Below are 13,033 nucleotides of genomic sequence, written 5' to 3'. Positions count from 1 at the left end.
GCTAGCAGAAGGGTTTGAGCCTCAATCATTCCAAAGAATAACTGCTGACAATATCATGATTCTAGAGTTCCAGGTCTAGATCTTAGACACTAGTGTGTTCAGTAATTTTTTTCAGTGGGTGAAGATGTGGAAGGTATGATTATAAATGTTGCAAGTGACACAAAATTAGGAGGAACAGGGTGTATGGTGGATGACAGTAGTAATTAAAAGATTTTCACGTGTTGAAAGAGATACTGAACAAGGTGAATTAAGAGGGATAAATATGGAAGGAGGGATGGAGAGGAAAATGTCAAAATTTAAGGATGTGAGGGAAAAACAGATGGAAATTAGAATGAAGCATGGAGTTTAGTTAACAATAATATATTACTATTGGTTCATTTTGAAAAATTTCAATATTGTATATCAATATTGGTACAGTTGTGATAAATGTATTATAGTAATTTAAGATAGTATTTAAGATAGTAATTTAAGTAGTATCTCCTAATCTAGGTAAGTTCTCAGATCATAATAGGTTGCTTTTGTCATAACTCTTGCTTCTACTGTTAGGAGATTATTGATTTTCTAATGAAAATTAAGAGGTCAAAAAACTTATAACTGAAAAGTGGCCATTTTATTGGTTGTGCATAAGTTGTGTGAATTATGTGATCTTTTGTGTTCAGGAATGGTCTGACTGTTCCAAATTAAGAAAATTGTTCACTTCAATTTTTGAAAGTTATGTGTATCCACAGAAACAATCAAGATAAATAACACCTAAAATTACATTTTTCATTTCAGTTATGACAATGCAAGTGAAAGTTAAGACATACTTTTGAATTATTTAGGTAAATGAATATTTTGCCTCAGACAGAAACACTCTGAATACTTTTGCAGGGACAGAAACAGTCTGAATGTAAAAAGTAATATGTGCCCAATTTTTAGAGGAAGCAAGTTGCTGAACAAATATTGTGCCCAATTTTTAGAGGAAGCAAGTTGCTGAACAAATATTGTACCCAATTTATAGTCATATAATTATTTATGTAAATTTTATATTCCCAAGCGAAAAAAGTAAAGAATCCATGGGATGCACTCTTCTAGTAATGAATGCAGTGTTTCCAAGGAAGGATTGAAGGACATGGGGAATTTTTGAAAAAACATATTCTAAAATTACCTTTGATTTTAGTATTTGTTTTTAGTCATGATATTAATTTTAATTTTCAAATGACATTAAGGGGGCCTTGAACTTTTTATTTTTACGAAAGAGAAGCAGGAATCTGCTGACACAATGTATTTTTCAGTTTAATACTTATGTGAATAGACTTTTCTGAGGGTCTCTTTGTGACTCTGATGTTGATGAAGGTGATGGCAGCAGCTAATCTTTCTTGGAACTCACTCCAAGCCAGACACTATTGTAAGCGATTACGTTTTAGATATTTTACCCTCATAGCACACGTATGAGATAGATGGTGTTAGTATCCCCAGGTATAGCTGAGGAAACTGGCCTCATGTTAATGTCAAACATTGGTTATTTATTCATCTATATGAATACTTTTGTTAAATATTAATGAATGGTTTAGAGATTTTTTTTAAATGTTAAATGTCATGGTATTTGATTAAAAGTTTACACAATTTCCACTGCTTTTATCCTTTTCAGGTATGCGGTTTTGTGTGGCTATGTATCTGAGTTTGAGGGCTTACAAAACAAAATTAACTATGGATATCGCTTCAAGGTATTTCTTGATATTAAAAATGTTTTACTGTAGCTATATGTTCCATTCACAGGTATAAATCAAATTATTCAACAGATTTATCTCTAGGAATTGATCTTTTTTACTTAAATGAAATGACAGTCTTTAAATAGTACTGTGCCAAAGAAGAAACAAACTCTTTGGGTGATTAAGGATTATTATTATTATTATAGATCCTGAAAGTCACATAGTAGATGAGTATTATTTTTTTAAAGGTAGAGGCTTAGCCTTTTAGTCATGAGCTCACCAACATCATAAACATGGCTGGCACTAATTAGTTAACATTTAATACATATTGATTTGCTGAGGGGAGTAAAATTCAATCAAGGGCTTAAATTTGCCATGATAGATGAATAAAATAAGTAATGCGCATACTCATTATTTATCATGTGCCTGTAGTTGTAATCGTTCAATAAATAACCCCTCAGGGTCAATAATTTTAGGAATGGGCAGAGAGTTCTTTGTTTTCCAGCTCCCTATAACCATTTGACAATGTCAAGGGAGTAGATTCTTCTATCACCTAGTTCTGCTATTCTTTTCTCCATTATACCCACATCATATGACATTTGTAAGTTTGCCTCTCAATAAGTATTAGCTAGGCAAGTCATGGGCAGACAAAAATGTGACTTGGATGTTTTCTATTTTTAAGGTGACGTTTTCTGTAGCCTTATTAAATCATAATCACAGTTCTGGTTCTAGTTGTGAGCATTTTGATGATTGAGTTATTGAGAAGCTTAATTGTATTAATGATTAAGATTGAGGAGGGGGACAAAAAAACATTATAAAGTCCCTTTGAATTAACTAGGCAGAGTTCCACTCAACACTACCTGAAACTTGGGAGATGATATTTCTTTTGGATTTTCTTTCAGGAGCATCTAGATAAAGCAATCGAATTTCTACCTGAAGAACCCTTTTTGTATTACCTCAAGGGAAGATACTGTTACACTGTAAGTTGAAAGCTTTTATTTGTAAAGTTTATTTGAATATACTCTGATTATATTATATACTTTCAGTGACTTAACTTTTTTATTGTTTTACCTAGTGCCTGCTATAGAGAAAATGATGAAATCAGTACATATTTTGAGTTTATAAATTTATATATTTTATGATTATATATTGAATTACATACAATATATGATTTTATAAATGCATGTATTTTTTTCTTTACTGCCTTTCCATTTCCCCTTGCAGCAGTCACACTGTCTCCCTTTAAATGTGCTTTTTCTCAGATGGTGATCAGCCACCAGTACCCATGCACCCTGTATTGGTGCACCGCTCTGTTTTGTGGGAGAACTTTTTTCCTTTATCAGAGTTTATTAAGTATAAATTATGTGCTTGCTGTCCTTTTCTTCAAGAAACTTAATTTAGAAGGGGACATAAGACATATAGAAATAAATAAAGGCAGCTGGTGAGTCTAAGACCCAACGTGTTAAGTGACACCTGTTTACGGAAAGTTAACAGAATGTGAAAATATATCTTAACAGCTGCATAAAAAAATTACGCTGAAGAGAACTGCTCTTTCTGAATGAGAAAATTGGGATAGGCAAAAGAGGAAGCTTTTTAATTGTGGCTTGTAGAGGATTAGGGATGAAGCAGGAGGTTTGCTTTTACTGAACACCTGCTATATATGTCAGATGTGCATTTTATACTTTATATTTCTTATCAGATTTCATCTTTTTAACAACCCTCTAAGCAGTTTTTATTATGCCAGTTTTAAATATTAAGAATCTGAGTCTTCATGAAGGTAGAGGACTCCCCTAAGATTTAAAAACCATTGACCCAACCTCATGAGTCTGGAACTTGAATGTACACTATACAGTTAGGCTTAAAAAGCCCAAGAAGGAAATTTTAATTCCAAATGGAACCTGATCTTCTTGCCATAGACAAATGGCAGATGGTAATGCTAATCCTTCCTGGAGGATTGTACCTTCACACACAAGCCTTAGAACATTCTTGCAGAGTTGAGCTCACAGTGAAAAATAATAGAATATATACAAAGAAACAAGCCATCATAAATGACAGTCAAAAGAAACAAAAAAGAACAGAAGTAGATCTGAAAGGACTTCAGATTTTGGAAACATGGAATACAGAATATTAAACAGCTACCTACATAATGTGTTTTTAAAATTAAAATGAATTAGGGGAAAAATGGATGAGGAGCATGAGACTACAAAAATGACCAGGTCGATTTCAAAAAATCGAACAATTTTTGATATAAAAAGTATATTATTTGTCATTAAAAGAAAACTCAGTGGAAAGATTTGGTAGTAGATAGGCCCCGCTAAAGAGAGAATTAACAAATTTTAAGACAAATCTGAAAATGTTGCCTGGAAGCAGCACAGAGGAGCAAAGAGATAGAAAATATGAAGGAGAGATAAAAAGACATGGAAGGGAAGTAAGGATACCACGTAGTGGTGAATTTTTATCTCCTTCTTTTGGTAATTAATAGAACAAAAGACAAAAAAAAGCATTAGTAAGTATGTAAAAACATTGATTGGAGTCTTACATTTAATAACCTTGATCTAATAAACATAGATGAAAATATGTATCTAGCCATTAGAGGATACACATTTTCAAGCATATGTTGAATGTTTACAAAACTGACCATATATGAGGTCATGAAGCAAGTCTTAATAAATTTCAAAGAATTGATATCCTATCGGTTTTCTGATCATAATGCAATTGTAATAGAAATTCAGAAACAAAACAGCTTAAAAACCATAAATCTTGAATTAGAAATAATAGGACATGACAATAAAACAAGATGCCATTTTATACCTACTCATTTGATAAAATTTTAAATTATCAGCATGAGATGTAAAAATATGGAGCAACAGGAATTCTTACATTGTTGTGGGAGCACAAATCAGTACAACCACCTTGGAAACAATCGGATATTATCTCTTAAATTTGATCGTCTACCGTATGACAATGGTGCCTACCCTAGAGAAACCCTTGCAAATGTGCTTTAGAAGGCATGTACAAGAATGCCTGTAGCAGTCTTGTTTCTAAGAGCAAAAAATGGAAAAGTCCCAAATGTCCACTGAAAAGAGAGTGGATGGCTGAACCAAGATGGCGGAGTAGAAGGACATGCTCTCATTCCCTCTTGTGAGAACACCAGAATCACAACAAGCTGCTGGACAATCATCAACAGGAAGACACTGGAACTCACCAAAAAATATACCCCACATCCAAAGACAAAGGAGAAGCCAAAATGAGATGGTAGGAGGGGCGAAATCACAGTAAAATCAAATCCCATAACTGCTGGGTGGGTGACTCAGAGACTGGAGAACACTTATACCACAGAAGTCCACCCACTGGAGTGAAGGTTCTGAGCCCCACATCAGGCTTCCCAACCTGGGGGTCCAGCAACGGGAGGAAGAACTCCTAGAGAATTAGACTTTGAAGGCTAGTGGGATTTGATTGCAGGACTTCGACAGGACTGGGGGAAACAGAGACTCCACTCTTGGAGGGCACACACAAAGTAGTGTGCATATCAGGACCCAGGGGGAAGGAGCAGTGACCCCATAGGAGACTGAACCAGACCAACCTGCCAGTGTTGGAGGGTCTCCTGCAGAGGTGGGGCGGGGTGGCTGTGGCTCACCGTGGAGACAAGGACACTGGCAGCAGAAGTTCTGGGAAGTACTCCTTGGCGTGAGCCCTCCCAGAGTCTGCCATTAGCCCCACCAAAGAGCCCAGGTAGGCTCCAGTGTTGGGTTGCCTCAGGCCAAACAACCAACAGGGAGGGAACCCAGCCCCACCCAGCAGCAGTCAAGCAGATTAAAGTTTTACTGAGCTCTGCCCACCAGAGAAACAGTCAGCTCTACCCACCACCAGTCCCTCCCATCAGGAAACTTGCACAAGCCTCTTAGATAGCCTCATCCTCCAGAGGGCAGACAGCAGAAGCAAGAAGAACTACAATCCTGCAGCCTGTGGAACAAAAACCACACTCACAGAAAGATAGACAAGATGAAAAGGCAGAGGGCTATGTACCAGATGAAGGAACAAGATAAAACCCCAGAAAAACAACTAAATGGAGATAAGCAACCTTCCAGAAAAAGAATTCAGAATAATGATAGTGAAGATGATCCAGGACCTCGGAAAAAGAATGGAGGCAAAGATTGAGAAGATGCAAGAAATGTTTAACAAAGACCTAGAAGAATTAAAGAACAAACAAACAGAGATGACCAATACAATAGCTGAAATGAAAACTACACTAGAAGGAATCAATAGCAGAATAACTGAGGCAGAGGAACGGATAAGTGACCTGGAAGGGAGGATGATGGAATTCACTGCTGCAGAACAGACTAAAGAAAAAAGAATGAAAAGAAATGAAAACAGCCTAAGGGACCTCTGGGACAACATTAAACGCAACAACATTCGCATTATAGGGGTCCCGGAAGGAGAAGAGAGAGAGAAAGGACCAGAGAAAATATTTGAAGAGATTATAGTTGAAAACTTCCCTAATATGGGAAAGGAAATAGCCACCCAAGTCCAGGAAGCACAGAGAGTCCCATACAGGATAAACCCAAGGAGAAACATGCCGAGACACATGGTAATCAAATTGGCAAAAATTAAAGACAAAGAAAATTTATTGAAAGCAGCAAGGGAGAAATGACAAATAACATACAAGGGAACTCCCATATGGTTAACAGCTGATTTCTCAGCAGAAACTCTACAAGCCAGAAGGGAGTGGCATGATATACTTAAAGTGATGAAAGGGAAGAACCTACAACCAAGATTACTCTACCCAGCAAGGATCTCATTCAGATTCGAAGGAGAAATCAAAAGCTTTACAGACAAGCAAAAGCTAAGAGAATTCAGCACCACCAAACCAGCTCTGCAACAAATGCTAAAGGAACTTCTCTAAGTGGGAAACACAAGAGAAGAAAAGGACCTACAAAAACAAACCCAAAACAATTAAGAAAATGGTCATAGGAACATACATATCGATAATTACCTTAAACGTGAATGGATTAAATGCTCCAACCAAAAGACACAGGCTTGCTGAATGGATACAGAAACAAGACCCATCTAAATGCTGTCTACAAGAGACCCACTTCAGACCTAGGGACACATACAGACTGAAAGTGAGGGGATGAAAAAAAGATATTCCATGCAAATAGAAATCAAAGAAAGCTGGAGTAGCAATACTCATATCAGATAAAATAGACTTTAAAATACAGAATGTTACAAGAGACAAGGAAGGACACTACATAATGATCAAGGGATCAATCCAAGAAGAAGATATAATAATTATAAATATATATGCACCCAACATAGGAGCACCTCAATACATAAGGCAACTGCTAACAGCTATAAAATAGGAAATTGACAGTAACACAATAATAGTGGGGGATTTTAACACCTCACTTACACCAATGGACAGATCATCCAAAATGAAAATAAATAAGGAAACAGAAGCTTTAAATGACACAATAGACCAGATAGGTTTAATTGATATTTATAGGACATTCCATCCAAAAACAGCAGATTACACTTTCTTCTCAAGTGCGCATGGGACATTCTCCAGGATAGATCACATCTTGGGTCACAAATCAAGCCTCAGTAAATTTAAGAAAATTGAAATCATATCAAGCATCTTTTCTGATCACAACGCTATGAGATTAGAAATCAATTACCGGGAAAAAAACGTTAAAAACACAAACACATGGAGGCTAAACAACACGTTACTAAATAACCAAGCGATCACTGAAGAAATCAAAGAGGAAATCAAAAAATACGTAGAGACAAATGACTGAAAACACGACGATCCAAAACCTATGGGATAAAAAAAAAAAAAAAAACCTATGGGATACAGCAAAAGCAGTTCTAAGAGGGAAGTTTAGAGCTATACAAGCCTACCTCAAGAAACAAGAAAAATCTCAAATAAACAATCTAACCTTACACCTAAAGGAACTAGAGAAAGAAGAACAAACAAAACCCAAAGTTTGCAGAAGGAAAGAAATCATAAAGATCAGAGCAGAAATAAATGAAATAGAAACAAAGAAAACAATAGCAAAGATCAATAAAACTAAAAGCTGGTTCTTTGAGAAGATAAACAAAATTGATAAACCATTAACCAGACTCATCAAGAAAAAGAGGGAGAGGACTCAAATCAATAAAATTAGAAATGAAAAAGGAGACGTTACAATGGACACCACAGAAATACAAAGCATCCTAAGAGACTACTACAAGCAACTCTATGCCAATAAAATGGACAACCTGGAAGAAATGGACAAATTCTTAGAAAGGTATAACCTTCCAAGACTGAACCAGGAAGAAATAGAAAATATGAACAGACCCATCACAAGTAATGAAATTGAAACTGTGATTAAAAATCTTCCAACAAACAAAAGTCCAGGACCAGATGGCCTCACAGTTGAATTCTGTCAAACATTTAGAGAAGAGCTAACACCCATCCTTCTCAAACTCTTCCAAAAACTTGCGGAGGAAGGAACACTCCCAAACTCATTCTATGAGGCCACCATCACCCTGATACCAAAACCACACAATGATACTACAAAAAAAGAAAATTACAGAGCAATATCACTGATGAATATAGATGCAAAAATCCTCAATGAAATACTAGGAAACAGAATCCAACAACACATTAAAGGGATCATACACCATGATCAAGTGGAATTTATCCTAGGGATGCAAGGATTCTTCAATATACGCAAATCAATCAATGTGATACACCATATTAACAAATTGAAGAATAAAAACCATATGATCATCTCAATAGATGCAGGAAAAGCTTTTGACAAAATTCAACACCCATTTATGATAAAAACTCTCCAGAAAGTGGGCATAGAGGGAACCTACCTCAACATAATAAAGGCCATCTACGACAAACCCACAGCAAACATCATTCTCAATGGTGAAAAACGGAAGGCATTTCCTCTAAGGTCAAAAACAAGACAAGGATGTCCACTCTCACCACTATTATTCAACATAGTTCTGGAAGTCCTAGCCACGGCAATCAGAGAAGAAAAAGAAATAAAAGAATACAAATTGGAAAAGAAGTAAAACTGTCACTGTTTGCAGATGACATGATACTATACATAGAGAATCCTAAAGATGCCACCAGAAAACTACTAGAGCTAATCAATGAATTTGATAAAGTTGCAGGGTACAAAATTAACGCACAGAGATCTCTTGCATTCCTATACACTAATGATGAAAAATCTGAAAGAGAAATTAAGGAAACACTCCCATTTACCACTGCAACAAAAAGAATAAAATACCTAGGAATAAACCTACCTAGGGAGACAAAAGACCTGTATGCAGAAAACTAGAAGACACTGATGAAAGAAATTAAAGATGATACCAACAGATGGAGAGATATACCATGTTCTTGGATTGGAAGAATCAATATTGTGAAAATGACTATACTACCCAAAGCAATCTACAGATCCAATGCAATCCCTATCAAATTACCAATGGCATTTTTTACGGAACTAGAACAAAAAATCTTAAAATTTGTATGGAGACAGAAAAGACCCCGAATAGCCAAAGCAGTCTTGAAGGAAAAAAACGGAGCTGGAGGAATCAGACTCCCTGACTTCAGGCTATACTACAAAGCTACAGTCATCAAGCCAATATGGTACTGGCACAAAAACAGAAACATAGATCAATGGAACAAGATAGAAAGCCCAGAGATTAACCCACGCACCTATGGTCAACTAATCTATGACAAAGGAGGCAAGGATATACAATGGAAAAAAGACAGTCTCTTCAATAATTGGTGCTGGGAAAACTGGACAGCTACATGTAAAAGAATGAAATGAGAACACTCCCTAACACCATACACAAAAATAAACTCAAAATGGATTAGAGACCTAAATGTAAGACCGGACACTATAAACTCTTAGAGGAAAACATAGGAAGAACACTGTTTGACATAAATCACAGCAAGATCTTTTTTGATCCACCTCCTAGAGTAATGGAAATAAAAACAAAAGTAAACAAATGGGACCTAATGAAACTTCAAAGCTTTTGTACAGCAAAGGAAACCATAAACAAGACGAAAAGACAACCCTCAGAATGGGAGAAAATATTTGCAAACGAATCAACAGACAAAGGATTAATCTCCAAAATATATACACAGCTCATGCAGCTCAATATTAAAAAAACAAACAACCCAATCCAAAAAATGGGCAGAAGACCTAAATAGACATTTCTCCAAAGAAGACGTACAGATGACCAAGAAGCACATGAAAAGCTGCTCAACATCACTAATTATTAGAGAAATGCCAATCAAAACTACAATGAGGTATCACCTCACACCAGTCAGAATGGGCATCATCAGAAAATCTACAAACAAATTCTGGAGAGGAAGTGGAGAAAAGGGAACCCTCTTGCACTGTTGGTGGGAATGTAAATTGATACAGCCACTATGGAGAACAGTATGGAGGTTCCTTAAAAACCTAAAAACAGAATTCCCATATGATCCCGCAATCCCACTACTGGACATATACCCAGAGAAAACCATAATTCAATAAGACACATGCACCCCAATGTTCATTGCAGCATTATTTACAATAGCCAGGTCATGGAAACAACCTAAATGGCCATCGACAGACGAATGGGTAAAGAAGATGTGGTACATATATACAATGGAATATTACTCAGCCACAAAAAGGAACGAAATTGGGTCATTTTTTGAGACGTGGATGGATCTAGAGACTGTCATACAGAGTGAAGTAAGTCAGAAAGAGAAAAACAAATATCATATATTAACACATATATGTGGAACCTAGAAAAATGGTACAGATGAACCGGTTTGCAGGGCAGAAATTGAGACACAGATGTAGAGAACAAATGTATGGACACCAAGGGGGGAAAGCGGCGGGGGGGTGGGGGTGGTGGTGTGATGAATTGGGCAGTTGGGATTGACATGTATACACTGATGTGTATAAAATTGATGACTAATAAGAACCTGCTGTATAAAAAAAAAAATTTTTTTCCAATGTATTTATGCATGTGGAATGGAAAAATTTGTTTTTTCAATCTCTATTGTAGTATATGGTAAAGCATTAATTTTGTTTTAGTTGGGCTCTGTCTTCAAAGTCCCTTGTAAAATATTTTCTGTTAATTTCTTTACTTGAGTCCTTTTGCCTCAGTTTTTGTTGAATAATAAATTATCTGTCATTGTAAACAATTAAAAAAAAAGTGGATGAAAAATCATTGATGTCTGTTTAAATGATGGAATATCTCAGAGTTGTTTAAATGACTGAACTTCAATTACTCTCATCAATCTGGATGAAATCTTAGAACTATAATGCTAAGTGAAAACAATAAGTCAAAGAAGGAAATAAACAACATATCTTTTTTTTCAAGTTCAAAAGAAGCAAAAATAAGCATAGCAATAAATTAACATTATATAGAAAAGCCAGGGAATAATTTCGGGGGATCGTATTTTCTTCGAAGTATAGTTGACTTACAATATTATCTTAGTTTCAGGTGTAGAACATAGTGAACATAGTTTTTATAGATTATACTCCATTGAAAGTTATAAAATATTGGCTATATTCCCTGTGCTGTATAGTGTATCCGTGTAGCTTATTTATGTTATATATAGTAGTTTGTACCTCTTTTTTTTTTTTATTGAGCTAAAGTTGATGTACAATATTATGTCAGTTTCAGGTGTACAAGATAGTAATTCACAATTTTTAAAGGTTACACTCCATTTATAGTTATTATAAAATATTGATGGAATTTTTTTTTTTTTAAATAGAGGTTAATGGTTACCTAGAACCCTAGAAGATGGGACTGGGAAGGAAGACACTTGATAGGATTGGGAGAGCATAGTACCCTTTTAAGAATTCATTTCTGAATCTTTTTTTAAAATATTTATTTTATTTATTTATTTATTTGGTTGCACCAGGTCTTAGTTGTGGCCAGCGGCCTCCTTAGTTGCAGCTCTCAGGCTCCTCAGTTGTGGCTCACCAGCTTCTTAGTTGCAGCAGGTGTGCTCCTTAGTCACGGCTCGCTGGCTCCTTAGTTGCAGCACCTGGACTCCTTAGTTGTGGCAGGTGGGCTCCTCAGTTGCGTTTCACCGACTCCTTAGTTGTGGCATGAGAACTCTTAGTTGAGGCATGCATGTGGGATCTAGTTCCCTGACCAGGAATTGAACCCAGACCCCCTGCATTGGAAGTGTGGAGTCTTAACCACTGTGCCACCAGGGAAGTCCCCTGAATCCTTTTAATCTTTTATGTTATATATCTATTATTGATATTTGGGAAAAGTGAAAAAATTTAAGAAGAAAGCAAAAAGCAAATGGTAATATGAGGTTTAATTTTGGTGTTTATCGGGTTTAAAAAAAATTCTCCTGAATTATAAATATTTATACCAGGCCCTCACTGTACACTCCTCGTGGGTTGAGGACCCTCGTTCTGTTTACATTTCTGAGATGCTGCATTCTGGGTCAGGTTGGCAGCATGGAAAATGTGGCAAGAGAGCAAAGGTAGGGTCTTGTAGCTACTACACCCTGTGCAAAGAAATACTATGCGTCATCTCAGGATCAAGAAGCACATGAACAAAGGGGATCAGCATTAATCCCCACCCCCACCCCCTTTTTCCCTCATTGGACACAAACCTTATGAGTATTTCAAATTGGTTTGGTAACCAATGCTTTTAGAGCTCACAGTTTGTTTGAATTATGAAAAAAGGAAGGCAAAATATTAATACCATAAAGGTGATATCTCACACTCATCTAACTGGGGAGAGATTATTCATTCAAAAGGTGAACAACTTTCTAAGAGTGATTTGCTCTATATTTGCAGGTCTCAAAACTGAGCTGGATTGAGAAAAAAATGGCTGCTACTCTGTTTGGAAAAATACCATCCGCAACTGTACAGGAAGCTTTGCAAAATTTCCTTAAGGTATATTTTGTCTATCCATTATTTCAGTGTCAAACTGGCTCCTATCTGTACCAGGCTCTCCTACTCTTGCTGTCAAGGAAATCTTTCTCTTCTCCATTTGTTGATTTCTAACTGAAAGCCCAGATTGAGTCCTCATTTTGGCATGTCCAAACTACTTCTTAGATCATAGTTATGCCCTAGGTCCTGGGTGTGGCAGCCCTTACTGCCAAATCCAGTGTAGCTTTCCAGGTCGTGTGAATATGTGCAAAAGCATTCATGCCCTGATTATTAGATTTGGTCCTAAATACTCCTCATTATCCTAATATAGAACCAGTTTAATCTTAAAGAACTAAAAGTTGCCAAGAAGAGGAGTTATTTAAAAAATCACTCTATGAATTGCAGACAGTTCTATGGAACATTCGTGGGGCATCAGACCAAACC

At 36.3% G+C, this 13,033-nt stretch overlaps 1 protein-coding gene across 2 annotated transcripts in view; it reads left to right on the top strand.

Moving 5' to 3' along the window:
- The window catches only part of RMDN2 (regulator of microtubule dynamics 2), a 93,988-nt gene that overhangs the window by 45,827 nt on the left and 35,128 nt on the right, over positions 1 to 13,033 (top strand). For both annotated transcript variants that reach the window (XM_082356086.1, XM_082356087.1), the window contains exons 6-8: positions 1,631 to 1,706; positions 2,594 to 2,671; positions 12,515 to 12,613. In XM_082356086.1, coding sequence (XP_082212212.1) covers positions 1,631 to 1,706; positions 2,594 to 2,671; positions 12,515 to 12,613 — 253 coding nt within the window. The remainder of the gene's footprint in view (positions 1 to 1,630; positions 1,707 to 2,593; positions 2,672 to 12,514; positions 12,614 to 13,033) is intronic.

This window comes from Balaenoptera borealis (assembly GCF_965194805.1).
Source record: "Balaenoptera borealis genome assembly, chromosome: 15".
In the NCBI taxonomy this organism is placed as follows: domain Eukaryota; kingdom Metazoa; phylum Chordata; class Mammalia; order Artiodactyla; family Balaenopteridae; genus Balaenoptera; species Balaenoptera borealis.
Note: the sequence above shows the minus strand (reverse complement) of the source record. Positions and strands in the feature narration are given on the sequence as shown.